The sequence below is a fragment of the Tenrec ecaudatus genome, chromosome 1, assembly GCF_050624435.1.
Source record: "Tenrec ecaudatus isolate mTenEca1 chromosome 1, mTenEca1.hap1, whole genome shotgun sequence".
Taxonomy (NCBI): domain Eukaryota; kingdom Metazoa; phylum Chordata; class Mammalia; order Afrosoricida; family Tenrecidae; genus Tenrec; species Tenrec ecaudatus.
In genome coordinates, this window is record NC_134530.1 from 186,418,203 (window position 1) to 186,435,187 (window position 16,985).

The 16,985-nt window shown below is 38.1% G+C and overlaps 1 protein-coding gene across 2 annotated transcripts in view; it reads left to right on the top strand.

Moving 5' to 3' along the window:
* The window catches only part of KLHL20 (kelch like family member 20), a 72,044-nt gene that overhangs the window by 29,259 nt on the left and 25,800 nt on the right, over positions 1 to 16,985 (top strand). For both annotated transcript variants that reach the window (XM_075527661.1, XM_075527654.1), the window contains 5 exons: positions 1,531 to 2,104; positions 5,881 to 6,039; positions 7,643 to 7,737; positions 10,215 to 10,330; positions 15,684 to 15,867. In XM_075527661.1, the coding sequence (XP_075383776.1) occupies positions 1,562 to 2,104; positions 5,881 to 6,039; positions 7,643 to 7,737; positions 10,215 to 10,330; positions 15,684 to 15,867 (1,097 nt within the window). In that variant the 5' untranslated portion in view covers positions 1,531 to 1,561. The remainder of the gene's footprint in view (positions 1 to 1,530; positions 2,105 to 5,880; positions 6,040 to 7,642; positions 7,738 to 10,214; positions 10,331 to 15,683; positions 15,868 to 16,985) is intronic.

Genomic DNA, 16,985 nt, shown 5'->3' on the forward strand with positions numbered 1-16,985 from the left:
TTGCCTCACAGATTTTAATTCTTTATATTCATTCATCTCTTTCAGTCAGTGTTGTCTTTCAAATTATTTGATTTGATTCTTTCCCTTGTGGGGAACAAGCTATTATAAACGCTGGTTACCTTCTCTGTTTCTGTGCTTCTAAAACACATAGTAGATTTAACAACAACTTTTTAGAAATTTTAATACTGCCTTTAAGGTACACAAACGGGAGCCCTGGTGCTGTCGTGGTTACGAGTTGGACTGCGATCCGCAGTTTGAAGCCACCGGCAGCTCTATGGAAGAAACACTGGGCTTCCTACTCCCATAAGCGTACAGTCGCAGTAACTCGGGTGCGATGGGTCAGTATTGACTCGATGTCAGTGGGTGAGTAAGGAACACAAAGCTGACACTGCCGCGCACCTTTATCCACTTGTCTCTCTAACCATGTCCCAATCAAAGTTTGAGTCTAAAACTTTCTTGTTCAGGGATTAATGAATCCCCTGAACTGTTTTTGGCCCTCAACAAGTACTCATAGCATAACAATGCCACACTACTTTTTTTTTAACTTCTTTAGAACCATTGTGATTGACTCTCTAGTTATAAGACATAACAAAGACATATATGCTATTTGATTAAATGATAGAGCTGTTAAAGATTAATTATGAATCATTTGAAGTAAAATTTCTTCCCTTGAAAGTTCACCAAAAGCACTCAACTGCAGTTTTCTGATAGAACAACCTGTCACGTTGGCTTCCCTGGACGTTGAAAATGCTGATGTCTGAGATGTAGCTGAGTTCCCTGTGTGGGAACAGTGACAGCAGTGCCTCAGTTTCTGTCCCTGGCAGCTGGCAAGTTTCTTTGATATCTAGTTTATATGCTTCCCAATTTCAGAAATTTTAAGCTGTGAAAATGATACATCTTCCAATCAAAGAAATACAGCCCTGCATATAAATTCAATTTGTTTGAGTCCTTCTCTGTTTTACTTCCAATCTTTTTAGCCAATATGAGCTACATTTTATAGACTTTTCTGCTCTACCCTAGAAAAACTTCAAATATGCAGTGAAAATGAGAATTCGACCTCAAATGTATTTTAGAAAATTAATAAATATCAAGATTTGGGTCAAACCAAATAAAGGAATGAAAGTTTATAGCTGTTTTATGCAGAGAATCACTTATAAATATTTCTTATATAACTCCATTAATGGATTACGAACAGTTATAAGAGACATGGCCCAACACAGTCTGACTACTATTTCTAGAATAAAAGACTCGTGTGTGTGTGTGTGTGTGTGTGTGTGTGTTAGAGAGAAAGAGAGCGAGAGAGAGAGAAAGTACATAGTAAAAGGTCTGTGACTTGGATTGATGCCATTCCTCTTTGTAAGAGACTATGAAAGTTTGTGGTTCCTAAAGTCTTGAGAAAAGTAGCTTTCTAGAGACCTACTTCTCTCTTTGGGTATTTACAGATTTCTATCTCTGGGTTTATGAACACTTTAGAGCAAACATGAGCTTCTAATGATATTGCCATTTTCTCTTTATTCCCTAATTCCTCAGGTGTACCAACATTCGACCAGGAGAGACTGGAATGGATGTAACAAGCCGCTGCACCCTTGGAGACCCCAACAAACTACCCGAAGGGGTTCCCCAACCTGCCCGCATGCCCTACATCTCAGACAAGCATCCTCGACAAACCTTGGAAGTGATTAACCTTCTGAGAAAGCACCGGGAGCTATGTGATGTGGTGCTAGTTGTGGGTGCTAAGAAGATATACGCCCATCGAGTCATTTTGTCAGCCTGCAGTCCATACTTTAGAGCTATGTTTACAGGAGAATTGGCAGAGAGCCGTCAGACAGAAGTCGTGATCCGAGACATAGATGAGAGAGCCATGGAACTACTGATTGACTTTGCGTATACCTCCCAGATCACTGTGGAAGAGGGTAATGTTCAGACCCTCCTGCCAGCTGCCTGCCTCCTCCAGCTGGCAGAAATACAAGAAGCCTGCTGTGAATTCTTAAAAAGACAGTTAGATCCCTCTAACTGCCTGGGCATTCGGGCTTTTGCTGACACGCATTCGTGTCGTGAGTTGCTAAGGATAGCAGACAAATTCACGCAACATAACTTTCAAGAGGTGAGTTTTCCTTGGCAGTTTGAATACATTCATAATCTATTTCTCAGGAGAATAGTATGGGTTCATATTCTGCTGATTACCATACCTGTCTGAATATTTACTGCTGATTATAACTCGTAATGTCAAAGGAAATATTATAAATTCTAAGCCCATTATTTTTATTCTAGAGACCAATTTTTTGTTCTAGCAAAAGTTTAGGGATTTACTCATAAATTTTCATCATAAACATCAAAGTTTAATTTATAAGCCCAAATACAGTTTATTAATTCATAAAGGGATCTGTATCTGATAGAATGCCTGCTGTCAGTCATTTGCATGACTGATTATATGGACTGCTTTGCAGACTAAATTATAGTTGAGAGGTTATTTGACGAATAATCAGAAGAAATCGCATTTAGATTTTATCAAAAGAATCTTACATCTTGCTTTTTTGATTGTTTCATTCATTTAACGAATAAATATTTGTAAAGCTACTGTGTTTCAGCCACTGACCTTGGGATGTGAGGCCATATTGAGGAGCAATAGACCTAGAGTCCCTTGTGAAGTTTGTAACCCAGCAGGAAAGATAGATAGCCAATTAAAGTGTAGTTATGTAAGTAATTTAGGTCTTTAAAGTAGCTGTGGCAATTTCTACTAACAGCGACCATATAGGACAGAGTAGAACTTCTCTGTGGGTTTCCAAGACTGTCGATCTTCACAGAAGTAGAAAGTCTTACTTTTCTCCCTTGGAGTGGTGGTTTCAAACTGCTGACCTTGCAGTTAGCAGCTCAAGTCGTAACCCACTATGCCACCAGTCTTCTTCAGGATATTTTTCAGAGGTTTCATTTGGGTACTAGAATAGCTCATATAAAATATGAGACATGAAAAAAGCATAGATAGCTATTTTGAAGAACTGAGAACAAAAACAATCCATTGAGCCCTAAGCAGCAAACTCAAGGGTGGAAAAGATGCTGTATAACAATTTCATAGGAAGAACAGGCTGATTCACACTTGTTCATAGACTGTTAAGAGTTTTGGATTTAATATGAAATACAATAGAAAAACATTAGAGTGCTAAGTAAAGGAATAATGTGGTCCAATAATTTTCAAAGTCTCTTCCCCCATCCACCAAGATAATCTCCAGTGGACCAAAGATTGAAATATATAAAATAATACCATGAAAATATTAGAAGACCAAACAGTAACTCCCTTATGACCTTGAAGTAAAGGCCTTTCTAACTGACATCCAGAAAGCATAAGGAAAGTTTGATAGATTGCGCTACACAAAAATAAAAACCTTGCACATTAGTATAACAAAACAGAAGTTAAAAAACAAACTGGGGTAAGTACTTGTAGCTTATATCACAGTTAATCTCCTTAATATATCAAGAGCTCCTGGCTTAATCAATAACCTAAACTAAGGACCTAACAGAAAAAGGGGTAGTAAATAAAAAATAAAGTCAAATTGCCCTTGAACTTAGGAAAATATATTCATGCTTATTTAAAATAACTGAAACAAAGTACATGAAAGTATTACTTCTTTATCATATTGTAAGTACCTGGACGTTGGATTGCGTACTCTATTGTCAGGGTCTTAGGGAGATACTGCCGGTATGAATATAACTTGGTATAACTTTTGTGAAAGGAAAGTTGGCCGCATCTGTCAAGTTGCAAATACACATACTCATTTTTTTAGCATCCTCCCATCAGGAAATAGGTACTACAGATAAATACTGGAGAGAGCAGCACTGTGAGAAGGTCAGGGCGTGGGTTGCGCTTTACATGTGGCAAAATTGGGAAGCATGTAAGATACAGTAGGCTATTGTGTACAGTAGGCTAACGCTCAGAAGAGAGGTGATCACGGTGGCAGTTGCTGTCATGTTGATTCCAAATTATGACCACCCTCTGTGCAAAGTAGAGCTGCTTTGTAGGGGTTCAAGACTGGCCTTTCCCAAGCAGACGTCTAGGCCTCTCCCGAGGCGCCTCTGAGTGGAACTGAACAGCTTTTAGCTAGTTGTTGGTGCTTAACCATTAGTGCCACCAAAGACTCCTTAGAAAAGAATAACCTGAGATTAAAATTGGAAGCTGTCATCCTACAGATTAAGCCCTTCTTCTTGTTTGAACAGATTGCAATCCATAAACTGTAAAGGGAGAGAATGATATATTTAATTGTATAAAAATGAGAATTATATATTTAATTGCATAAAAATGAAAAAATAAACACACTATAAATGAACTTTTAAAATAATATGCCAAATCAGCAAACCTACTTGGAGCATACAAAACAAAACAAAAAAGGAACCAATTCCCTTAAATCTCAAAAATTAAATACAAAACATTAGAAAAACAAAATGAATAGGAAGAGGCATTAACAGAAAAATGAGCCACTGACCCCAAGCAATTTTAAAACCACAAAGGGAAAACTGCCTTAGGTTTCATTGCCTGGGGTAATGGTCTGTGCCTTGCAGCTTCACCTGCTACTCTCAGTAGTCCCAACTTCCTTTTTCATGAACGGTAGCTTGTGTTTGTAGCTGAGTCATTTTATTAGCCTAGCATTTCCTTCTTTTAGCATTTTGGAAGTCTAACATTCTTTCATTCCACTCTGTCTGCCCCATTTAGCCCAATCTCTGCTGATGAAAAATTCTCAACAAACATGGGTCTGTTGTGCGTGTCACATAGATTCATTTCATTAGGCAAAGGCTCCTTCAACAATCTGTCTAGTCTGTTTCCGACAATTTATCCTTTAAAACAGGGGTCCTCAAACTTTTTAAACGGGGCCAGTTCACTGGCCTTCAGACCCTTTGGAGGGCTAGACTATAGTTAAAAAAAAACTATGAACAAATTCCAATGCACACTGCACATATCTTATTTTGAAGTAAAAAACCAAAATGGGGCAAAAACACCCAGTGGGCCGGATAATGTGACCTGCGGGCCATAGCTTGAGGACGCCTGCTCTAAACAACATTGGATTTCTCTCTCATAGAATCCTTACCAGTGAACATAATTGTAAATTAACTGTACATACACTACTACTCACCTGTCAACTACCTCATTAGTCTGTATTGCACTTTATAACATTAATTTTAAAAATCTGTTTTGCACATTTATGGCATTCGTCTGGCAGCAGCCATTGCCAAAGTCCCTAATGGTATCACTTGACTGGCAGACCCTACGTACACACTGAAAGGAAGGAAGCTTGTATTCAGAGCAAACCAAACTGCCATCGAATCAATACTGACTTATAGCAACCTCCCAGGATAGAGTAGAACTGCTCCCTGGGATTCCCCCCATGGTCTATCCAAATGGTTTGGTTTTCTTGGCTGCTCTCTTTCATGCTTACAGAATTGCCGACACCCTCATCCTTGTTTTAAAGTGACACCCTCATCCTTGTTTTAAAGTGGTCTCTTGATGTCTCTGCCTTATACATTGCCGTTTTAGCAACTGATCTTTCTCTGAAACTGTTTCCCGATTTTTTAATATAACCCTGATATTTCTGGAGTTATAATTTGCACAATTAGTTTGACTTATCTTAGTTATGTTTTTATCTTAATGATTTTTCATTTTAGAAAAAAATTTCATGAATCACAAATTGTTAGTTTCCTCAATTTTAGTTGCTTCCTCTGCAGATACTCAGCTTCTCGTTAGATTTTTTTTTCCTTATCTCTTGGTATTGTTTTGAAGCTCCCCTCTACCAGAAAAAGAATGTTGCCTCATCGCCCTAAAGAAAAATGTTGACCATAAATTAAATGTGACCACAGGTTATTTTTGTTTGTTGTTCTTTCATTCTTAACTAATAGGTGATGGAAAGTGAAGAGTTTATGTTGCTTCCAGCCAATCAACTCATTGATATAATATCTAGTGATGAGCTGAACGTTCGGAGTGAAGAGCAGGTGTTTAATGCAGTGATGGCCTGGGTCAAATACAGTATTCAGGAGAGGCGGCCTCAACTACCCCAGGTAAGGATGTGCGTGATTCGCTGAGAGATGGCAAGGAGTTGGAGAAATAAGTGTTTAGGACATTCTGACTACTTACCATTGTGAACTTTTTGCTCCTTTACTTGTCTCGATTTTTCATGAGCTCCATGATAGCACAAAACAAACCCTGAGTGTGAGAGAATTATCCCCACCATACTTCGAAGGGCAAAGGAACGATGCCAGACTTAAGTGATCACTGAGTGAAATGCTTAAGTCCACTCTTGTTTTGACTGTAGTTTCCACCAATTTAATGGAATGTCTTTGTCAAAGGTTAATTCTGAATCAAATTATTTAGGCTGTTTATAGCTTAGAAGATATTACTAAATATTAAGTAGCAATATTTAAGGGATATTATGTGCTTTTAACTTTCCAGTGACCCAAATATTACAGAACTGGTGATTGGAATTGTTTATTTTACTGCTTGTGTTACCCTTTTTCTTATACACTATTTTTAAATTAGATCCCCAAACAGTAACACAACAGGTGAGCATGATCCACTGTAGTGAAAAAAGATGAAAATCGAACGTAAGTTTGTTCAAGGCTATAGCTCTCATAAGTAGTTGGCATTTACTCGGTGACATTTTCACAAACGCTAACTACTTATACAGTAATTTGGATGGAGAGAAAAGGGTAAAATTCTGTCTGTGACCAGCTTACCCATCCCCCAATAAGACCATTGCCCCCAGGTAAATTGATCAGAAAATATCTTTTATGCTCATATAAAACAAACTCACTGCCATAGAGTCGATGCTGACTGATAGTGACCCTATATGGGAGGACAGAACTGCCTCTCTGAATTTTCAAAACTGTTACTGTTTATGGGGTTAGAAAGCACCCCACTTTTTCCCTCGAGAAGTGGCTGATGGTTTTAAACTTCAGATCTTGCAGTTAGTGGATCATCTTGTAATCACTACTCCACCAGAGCTCCTCTTGCTAAACCATAAGTGAAAGAAACAAAGGGCCTGGGGTTTCTGTATACCTTAACCTATAGAAGTTTAGCTTCATAAGAAAGAGAGAGGTACCTGTTGATGGGATCTGAGTTCCTGGTAGACATTTCCTCCCTTTCTGGGAATCAAGATTAGCTCTTTCTACTCTACAATTATGTAAATAACTATATACTTTACTACTAAGGTAGTAGGGGACCTTAAAACTTAAAGGCACTAGATGAGAGGGTCTGTTGTCCCTGGAGTATATTCTTTCAGTATAGATTTCAGAATGAGCATTATGCAGATGGTGGGGGCAAAAGTTCCTTGGCCATCTTGCAGTGATCCATTCTCTTTACTTTTGAATGGGAACGCATGCTTCTAGTACCAAAAAGCCAAACTCGCTGCTTTGGAGTTGATTCTGACTCATGGTGACGCTGTAGGAAAAGCAGAACATCCTTGTGGGATTCTAAGAGAGAGAGAGAGAGAGAGAGAGAGAGAGAGAGAGAGAGAGAGAGAGAGAGAGAGAGAGAGAGAGAGAGAGAGAGAGAGAGAGTGTGTGTGTGTGTGTGTGTGTGTGTGTGAGAGAGAGAGAGTTTGAACTGTCCAATGCTTAACATTCTGTGCCTCCAGGGCTCCTAATTGTGTTTATTGTCTCACAGGTGCTGCAACATGTTCGCCTCCCTTTGCTTAGTCCCAAGTTCCTGGTGGGAACCGTAGGCTCTGACCCTCTCATCAAAAGTGATGAAGAATGCAGGTATGGGATGACCCAGAAGGGAAAAGCCAACAATTCTGCATTCATTTCTCTTCATTTCCTTCTTTGGGTTGCTTCCTAAATACTGTGTTTCTTAGTGCTGAAATCAGGGCAGCATATTAAAATGTAACAGGTTTTTCCTCTGGGCTGTGGTCGAGAGGAGGAGATGGAAGAAGAGGAGGCTGAGCTCCCAGCATCCCATTCCAATAGTTTGTTAATGTGTGGTGCTTATTGATGTAGAAGTGACAGTAAAGAGATAGATGTCTAAGATTTTAATGCAAGCTTGAATTTGAAGAGACAATTCTTTGCTAATATTTTTTCTTGATATAAATAATACCTGTTGGCTTTGTCAGTGGAAACTTTTAAATACCATCATGTATGTCTAGTTGGAGAATAGGGACAACCTTGCTTTGTAAGATTCTGAACAGAGTTAAAGATCTACCATCATCATAGAATAGCTGTGGAAAGATTTCTACTTGAATTTGGTGAAGTAGTTTCCACAAATTTTTTGATAAAGGAACTAAATGCATGTATATATACATACACACATTGTTTAAATTGACTGTTTTTTTTCCTGTAATACATACAAAATACAATAAATCACTTTTACCAGTGTGACATTTTTAAGATTTGGGTTTAAATCTGAAATGATCTTAGTGTTTATAAGCAGATTTTGTCTAGCACGTTCTAAATATTACAAATGAAACAGTAAGTCAGTAGGCAGAACTCCTTAAGCTTCCCTGACCTTTGGATCTTCCTTAGTGTCTGGTGAGACTTGGAATTATTCCTGATCCTAGATTGGAAATAGGACATGTAGGTCCACTTGTGTTTCTTTTCAGTGAAGCTTATTCTTTTAACAGGATATGCCAGATAGAGATTTTAGGTATGAATCTTTTAAATTAAAAAAAAATTTAAAAACCTTTAATCCCCCTAAATATTTAAAAGGAACACTGTATAGATTGTGTGTCCTGAGGTCTGGAAAACAGTACAGGGACGGCCTCTCACACTTATAAAATATAAATCAGTTGCAGTGATTCTGATGCATAGAGTAAGGGTACTTCTAAAACTCAAGCCTACGGCCATCAAGTCAATTCTGACTCAGAGAGACCCTGTGTGGGTTTTCCAAGCCTGAATCTTTGTGAGAACAGACCACTGCACCTTTCTCCCACAGAGCAGCTGCTGGGTTTCATCTGCTGACCTGTGGCGAGTGGTCTAATGCCTACCCAGTAGTGCCCAAAGGACTCCTAAAACTACTTCTAAAAAAAGGGAAACACTTTCCTAATATTCTGGCCTCACAATGTATTAGCTGTGTGCCCTTAAGCAAGTTACTTTAACCTTTGGTCTGCAGCTTTGCCATCTGTTAAATGGAGTTAACAACAGGACCTATTCCATAGGGCTGTTTTGTGTATTAAATTCATATATACTGATATCTTGAAATACGGACCAACATAAAGCTGTGTTATTGTTGCTATTAAATTTGTGTTGGCTTGCTAATTATTACCGTGATAGTACTCTTTTTAGAAGCCATTCAAAAGTACTATTAAAAGATCACCGTCTTTTTTTAAATCTGGAGAAGCTAGAAGAAATTCTTGGTCATTGGCACGGTTTGGGGGAGTTTTGCTTGTTTTTATTCCAGGGTAGGTAAATTTAGAAGCTGCCTAGCAAAGCCACATATTGGAAAATGCATTATTGAGTCATGGCTGAGACTGGCCTAGCAGGCATTACTCTTTGTAATATAACTAAAGAAGTGAAAATGTGGAGTAGTTTGGGAAGCAGTTTCAGAGTTGAGACAGCAAAGAGAAACAAATTGAATTTGCTTCAATCAAGTGCTAAAACGCTCAAAGGAGTTAAATGAATTAATTGTTTATACAGTATTAGAATATTGTAGTTAGGAAAAGTAATTATTAGTTGTTTCCCTTGAGGTACCTTAATTAGACAGGAAAAAAATTCTTTTCTTCATCCTCGGTGGACTTGTTAAGAGTAAATGATTCATACCAGAAACAAATTAACATTAAGTGATGAAATAGTGTTTACTTTTAATAATAAGAATTTTGGCTCAATTCTGTCACTTTAATTGATCTAGCAAATATTTGGTACCCTGGCTGATGTGCTGATTTGCCACTATCTTGCATAATCTAATAAAACTTACTAGATAACACTAACTATGCAGGTTAGCAATTGATTTGTAATTTTTATTATTTTTTAAAGTTAGTTATTCTTGACCCCAAACATGTTACATTTCAGACCAAATTTGTAGTAAGATATGCCATCATCATGGAAATACCAACTAATTCCGCTCATAGTGTGATTGGTATAGATGGTCTTTGGTTGGTCCCCTTTTGATATTGGATGGCATTAATTATTTGATTTGATTTATGTTTGCGCCCCTGTGCATACTTACATATTCATAAGCCATATTAGGACGTGACTAACAATGTTATTTAAATATTGTGAATAAAGGCAGATTTTTCCCTCTACAGAGATTTGGTAGATGAGGCTAAAAACTACCTCCTCTTACCTCAAGAACGACCACTGATGCAGGGACCAAGGACAAGACCACGGAAGCCAATCCGCTGTGGAGAAGTGCTCTTTGCAGGTTTGGCTTTTAATACACTGTGACTATTATACTAAAACTGCATGTTTTTCCATGTGATAAATTGTCATTTGAATAATCTTTTGGCTAACTGATATCCACAGTGATAAGGAACAAAAAAATAGTAGCCATGGAGGATGGAGCACAAAGTAAGAGCCATGGAATGTAGATGATCTCTTGAAAGTATTGCCCTGAGGTAATCTTTAAACTGCACGCCAAAAATAGCCCCTGTGAAGCAAACAAGCCCACATGGGAGAAGCACACCAGCCTGTGTGATCATGAGGGGTCGATGGGATCAGGGATCAAAAGATCAAAAAAACAACATATATATCAATGTGAATGAGGGGGGTTGGAGTGGAGACCCAAAGACCATTTGTAGACAATTGGACACCCCCCCCCCACCCGCACAGAAAGGTTACAAAGAAGGGACAATTCTACCAGTTTAGCACCAATGAAACACACATCATTCCTCTAGTTCCTGAATGCTTCCTCCCTTCCACTACCTTTGTGACCCAGCTCTACCTTACAAATCCAGCTATACCGGAGTACAGATAAGAGCTCTCAGCACATGGAGTTCAGGACAGATAAAACGCTCAGGAACAGTAGTGGAAGTAGTAATATCATGAGGGTAGGGGGATGGAGAGGGAAGGGTGAGAAAGGGGTAACCCATCACAGTTTGGATATATAGCCCACCCCCCAGAGGAACAAATAACAGAAATGTAGTTAACAGACAGACACTGAAAGTCATGAAATAATCACAATACCAAGGGCTCAAGTAGAAAGAGAGTGTTTTGGAAGTGTTGATGGCAACATATGTACAAGTGTGCTTAATACAATTGAAAGATGGATTGTCATACAATTTGTAAGAGGCCCCTAATAAAATGATTTTTTTTAAGAGTTGATAAAGAATTCAATAAATAGCCCCTGAAGAAAAAACCAAAAGCAACTGCCATTGAGTCACTTCTGAGTGATGGGGTACAAATGGAGGATTTCTAAGGTTTCATAAGCTTTTATGGGAGCATACAGCATCATCTCCTCCCATGGAACTGGTGATAGCTTTGAACCAGGGACTCTGGTTAACAGTTTAACACTAATTAGAATGTGCCATCAGGGCTCCTTAATACTGAACAACTTAACTAGGGGGGAAATCTGCTTTGAGTATTTTCTTCTATTAAAAACTCATGCTATCATAAGATATGAAATTACTAATAATTTATAATTTATCAAGGGGACACAAGGATGGAAGGGAGGGTAAAAAGAGCAGCTGATATTCAAGGGCTCAAATAGAATATAAATGTTTATAAAATAATGATGGCAACATATGTATGAATATGCTTGATACAATTGATGTAAGGATTGTTATAAGAGCTTTATGAGCTCCCAATAAAACGATCTTAAAGATCAACCAAACAATCCCTCATGCTTTCAAGTCAATGCCGACTCCTAGCATCCCAGCGAGCCGCAACTCAAACTGGCAGCAACAATTCAGAAGATTAAATAGGAAATTTACAGGACAGTGAGTTATGTTAATGAGAAAGGAACAAATCAGAAAAAGGCTAAGAATGGTTTCAGAACTTGAAGAAAAAGAATAATGGCAACAAAGGTACAAAAGTGCTTGACACAATGGATGTATGTATGGATTGTGATAAGAGTTGTATGAGCCCCAATAAAATTATTTTTTTAAAGGATTTAAGAAGAAAAAAGAACTTGAAGAAAAGCAAACTATCTCTAAGTTGTACATGTTGAAACTGTTAAATTGGTGTATGTTTTGTTGTATATATTCTCCACAACATAAAAAAAATTGAAGATAATTTAACACTGAAGTTTCTGAGTTTTAATGTATATAGTTGACTCTTAATCCCTGATATAACACTGGTATTTTCTAAAAGTGTTATTTTTTTGGATTTTTTATATTAATCTAAAAATATTCAGTAGATACTTTCAAATGAGTCATGTATTAATTTGTATACCAATGTTCTAGTTGTAATATAATTATACTAATCAGGTAAAAAACATTAACTTATACTAAAGTTACATTTTTTTCTTAGTTCTGTTGATCCTATGATCAGATGACCTGTACTCCTTTACTCCTGCTTTTTACCAACAAATCTATCCCAGACGTGTGGAACCACTTAGAACTGCTGAGAAACAATAATGTAGCTTCTTTGAAGTAGGCATTTAAACTTAACTTAGCTTGAATTATTCAACTGCTATCTGGAGCCCGAGTGGTGTAGTGGTTACTCGTTGGGCTGTAATCCACATGGCCTGCAGTTCAAAACCACCAGCAGCTCCTCAGGACAAAAGACTGGATATTCTACTCCCGTAAACAGATACAGTCTTTTCAGAAACCCTGTGAATCAGCGTTGACTCAGTGGCAATGAGTTTGGTTTTCTTGGTTCATCTTTATTCTGCTCATTCCTATCAGAATCTCCAATAAGGTGTTATAAATTGTCAGGTGAGGGTGGCCCACAGTGGTGGTAGGGTACAAGGGAGCTGATAGCAAGGAGCCCATATAGAAAAGAATGGTTGGAAACTGGTTGTGGTAGCAATTGTACAATCCTACTTGATGTGATTGAAATATGAATGGTTATGTTATATGTATTAAATCCCAACCAATAAAAAGTTGTCAGGTGACTTGTTTTCAATGTGTGAGACCCTTTTCATAAAAATCTCATTTGGATTTTTTTCCCAATTAAATCATGATATTAGTTCATCCATACTTTGCCTTCTTTAAAAGTCTATTAAATTAGTTAGATTTCATGATATCAAACTCTGGCTAGTAATCTCATATATTACTGTCTAAATATCTGTTTCATTACTTTACTACATCATTAATTACTTGATAACAAGGACTATTCCTAAGTTATCTTGAAATTCTCCAGCTTATTGGACAGGGTTCTCTAGAGAGACAAACCAGATTGCTAGTAATTATATATAAATATATTTATAAAGATAGATAGATAATTCAAGAAATAAACCATTAAATTATATACAGATAGATAATACAAGAAATTAACAGTTAAATTATAAAGCAGTGAGACACTAGCAGTCCTTCAAGTTTTGAGAGCTGCCAGGTGCCAGTCCCCTTCAGTAGAGAGAGCTGGGCTATATATACCCAGGCAGCAAACAGCAGGCAGGTCCCCAACTGTCATCAACTGTCAGTCCCCAGCTCCAGAGATGAACATTCCAATCGTGTGGGCTTAAAGGGACCAACTTACAGCGACACAGTCCACAGGCTAGGCATCCCACAGGTAGTGTACCCCTTTAAACTGAGGCACAGAACAAGCAAGGTGAGGCTCACCGAGCCATTTATCCCTCTGCCCTTCAGTTAATCCTACTTGTGTTTATCGGCCAGGCTGGCACAATAAACTATAGCAATAGCAATCTTTTAAACATTTTAAATAAATTATCTTATTGAGGGCTCTTATAGCTCTTATAACAATCCATAGATGAATTGTATCAAGTACATTTGTACATATGTTGCCATCATTATTTCCAAAACGTTTGCTTTCTACTTGAGACCTTGGTATTGGTTCCTGTTTTTTCCCCTCCCTCCCCAACTCTCTCACCCTCATAAATCCTTGATAATTTATTAAAATTTTGTATATTTATATTTTACATCATCCACTGTCACCCTTCACCCATGTTTCTGTTGTTCATCCCCCTGGCATGGGAGGTTGTACTTTGATCATTGCAATCAGTTCCTCCTTTTTCCCCCTTCTCCCACCACGTACCCCCTACCCTCATGGTATTGCTACTCATTATTGGTCCCAAGGGGGTTAGCTGTCCTGGATTCTGTGTGTTGAGAGCTCTTAGCTGTACCAGTGTACATGCTCTGGTCTAGCTGGATTTGTAAGATAAAACTGGGGGCATGATAGTGGGGGAAAGGAAGCACTAAAGAACTAAAGGGAAGTTGTATGTTGCGTTGGTGCTATACTCTACCCTGGCTGGCTTGACCTTTCTGTGAGGGTATAGAATGCCTGGTGCATTCAGTCAAGTGTATTGTAGCAGAGAGGAAGTACCACGCTGATTGAAGGTCAAACATGGTAGAGGGACAGGAGAAAAGTAAAAGGAAACAGGAAAGAATGAGGTGGCAAAAGACATTTATAGAGGTGTATAAAAGGTAGGCATTTACAGATGTAAATATATTAATATAATTGCAATAGGGATATAGGTAGTTTTCCTTACATTAGGTAGTAATCTACTGAAGGCTACAATCCTTGATTTTCATCAGCAAGTACTTCAAGTTCTCCTCACTTTAAGCAAATAAGGTTGTCATCTGCATGTCTCTGGTTGTTAATAAGCCTTCCTCCCACCCTGATGCCACATTCTTCAGATAATCCAGTTTCTCTGATGATTTGCTCAGCACACAGATTGAGCAAGTGTGGTGGAGAGGCTACAACCCTGATGCACACCTTTCCTGATTTTAAACCATGCAGTATTCCCTTGTTCTGTTGTCACAGCCTCCTCTTGATCCATGTACAAGTTTCTCATGAGCACAATCAAGTGTTCTCAAATTTCCATTCTTCTCAAGGTTATCCATAGTTTATTATATATAGTCCACACTATAGTCAAATGCCTGCCAGTTGTCTGTCACTTATCGTACTTTGGTGGCTTGTGCATGGCTGTGATGCTGGAAGTTATGTCACTCATATTTAAAATGCCAGCAGTGACACCCGAAGTGAACAGGTTACAGAGGAGCTTCCAGACTAAAAATACAACCACGAAGGACTTGGCTATCCACTTTGGAGGAAGGCGCCTCTGAAAACCTTATGCATAGTTTTGAAAAATTGTCCGATAAGAAGATCATGAGTCAATGAGTCTGAATCTATCACCCCTAATAAGAGGAAGAGGAAAATCTTCTTTTGACTTTTGGTAACAAACTACATTGATGCAGTCTTTTGTACTTCCAAAAATGTTACACATTTTCAAGGAAACTATGGTACAACACAATTTTACAGGATTTCTCCAAGATCAGAGAGCGTGAGCAAAGAGGAAAATGCCCATAGCTTTCTGATGATCCGCTCCCATAAAGGAAGCAGCCAAGAAAACCCTTGACAGCAGTTTCTTTCTGTCACATGGCTTTCTAAAGTCCACACCAACTTGATGACACCAGTTATTTTACCACATTACCTTCAGATCTTCTTTGAACTGGTGCTCTTTTCTTACTCTATAAAATGAAGATTTTAGTACCTTACTTACTTGAAGAGTTAAAAATATGTTAAGATTTACAGAATAAGTTTAACTCATAACTTGCTTCTAAGAGACATTTGCAAAATCTAACACCGTGAACACACCTTAGAACACAATGTGTTCTTTAGGACAAGCATTCTCTTGACAATTTTTATTTCTCCAGTTGGTGGTTGGTGCAGTGGGGACGCCATTTCCAGTGTGGAACGATATGATCCACAGACTAACGAATGGCGAATGGTGGCTTCCATGAGCAAGAGGCGGTGTGGAGTTGGGGTCAGTGTTCTGGATGACCTGTTATATGCTGTAGGAGGCCATGATGGATCCTCTTACCTGAATAGTGTTGAAAGGTAAGTAAGATGAATTTGAGTGTTTTTTCCTATTTTAGTTTTCATGTGGGGTGTTGATTAGGAAACATGTGACTGTTGCTGCTTTAGTATTTTGTCTATGACACGAGTTGGCAGCCTAGACTGCTTAGCATGACATAGAAGTCTTCTCATCTGATCTCCACTAGTTTTCCAGTTTCTTCCCCATGGCACACTACTGTTCTCGAAACATGCTGCAGCTCCGCTAGAAGTGCTTGGAATTACTTAGACACACCATCCGCGCATGACTCTTACCCTGCAAACACGCGTGCTGTTTGTTTTTCCCTGTGGAATGTCACTTATCCTTCAGAGGTCAAATGTTACTTTGTACATAAACCTCTGACCATACAGATGAGTCAGTTCCTTAGTCCTCTAGTCTTTCCTGAGTATTTTTAGCATACTGTGCATCACATTGTACTGTAACAGTTTGTTGAAATGCCTTTTTCCACAGTACCTGTCATACTGCTTGGCACATAGGAATACTCTTATAACTGCGTTTTTAGTAACTTCTTGCTTCCTGCTCTCCTTTGTTCAGCTTTGTGGGCTCTGATATATGGTGATTCGGTGATTCTTGGTATTCCCAAACACATCTATGAAACCATTTAGCATATCGAATCCTAGAGAGAGGTTTAACTCATAACTGAAAGAAACACGGGAAACATTCTATCAATGTTTACACGCACACTTGAAAGTATTGATAAGTAAATTATGAAATAATAATAGATATGACAAAATCTTTACAACTTAAGAACTATTAAACTATTTTAATTAAGTGTGGAGATGCAGCCTAGGCGATATGCAGAGATAAAGTTTATAAAGAATTTGAATGTATGTGCATTAATTTAAAATTAAATGTGTAAAATAAGTGACTCATGGTTTTAAATAATAAAATTTTACACAAAAGAAACAAAACCAAAAGAAAGTAATACATGCTATTTTAAGGGTGAACTTTGAGAACATAATGAGTAAAGTAAATCAAACATAAAGGGCACATACTCTATGATTCCATGTATATTAATTATCTGACTTAGGCAAGTTTATTAGAGACTGTGGGGCTAGAATAAGGAGTAAGAAGGAATTACTGCTTATAAGGTATTGAGTTT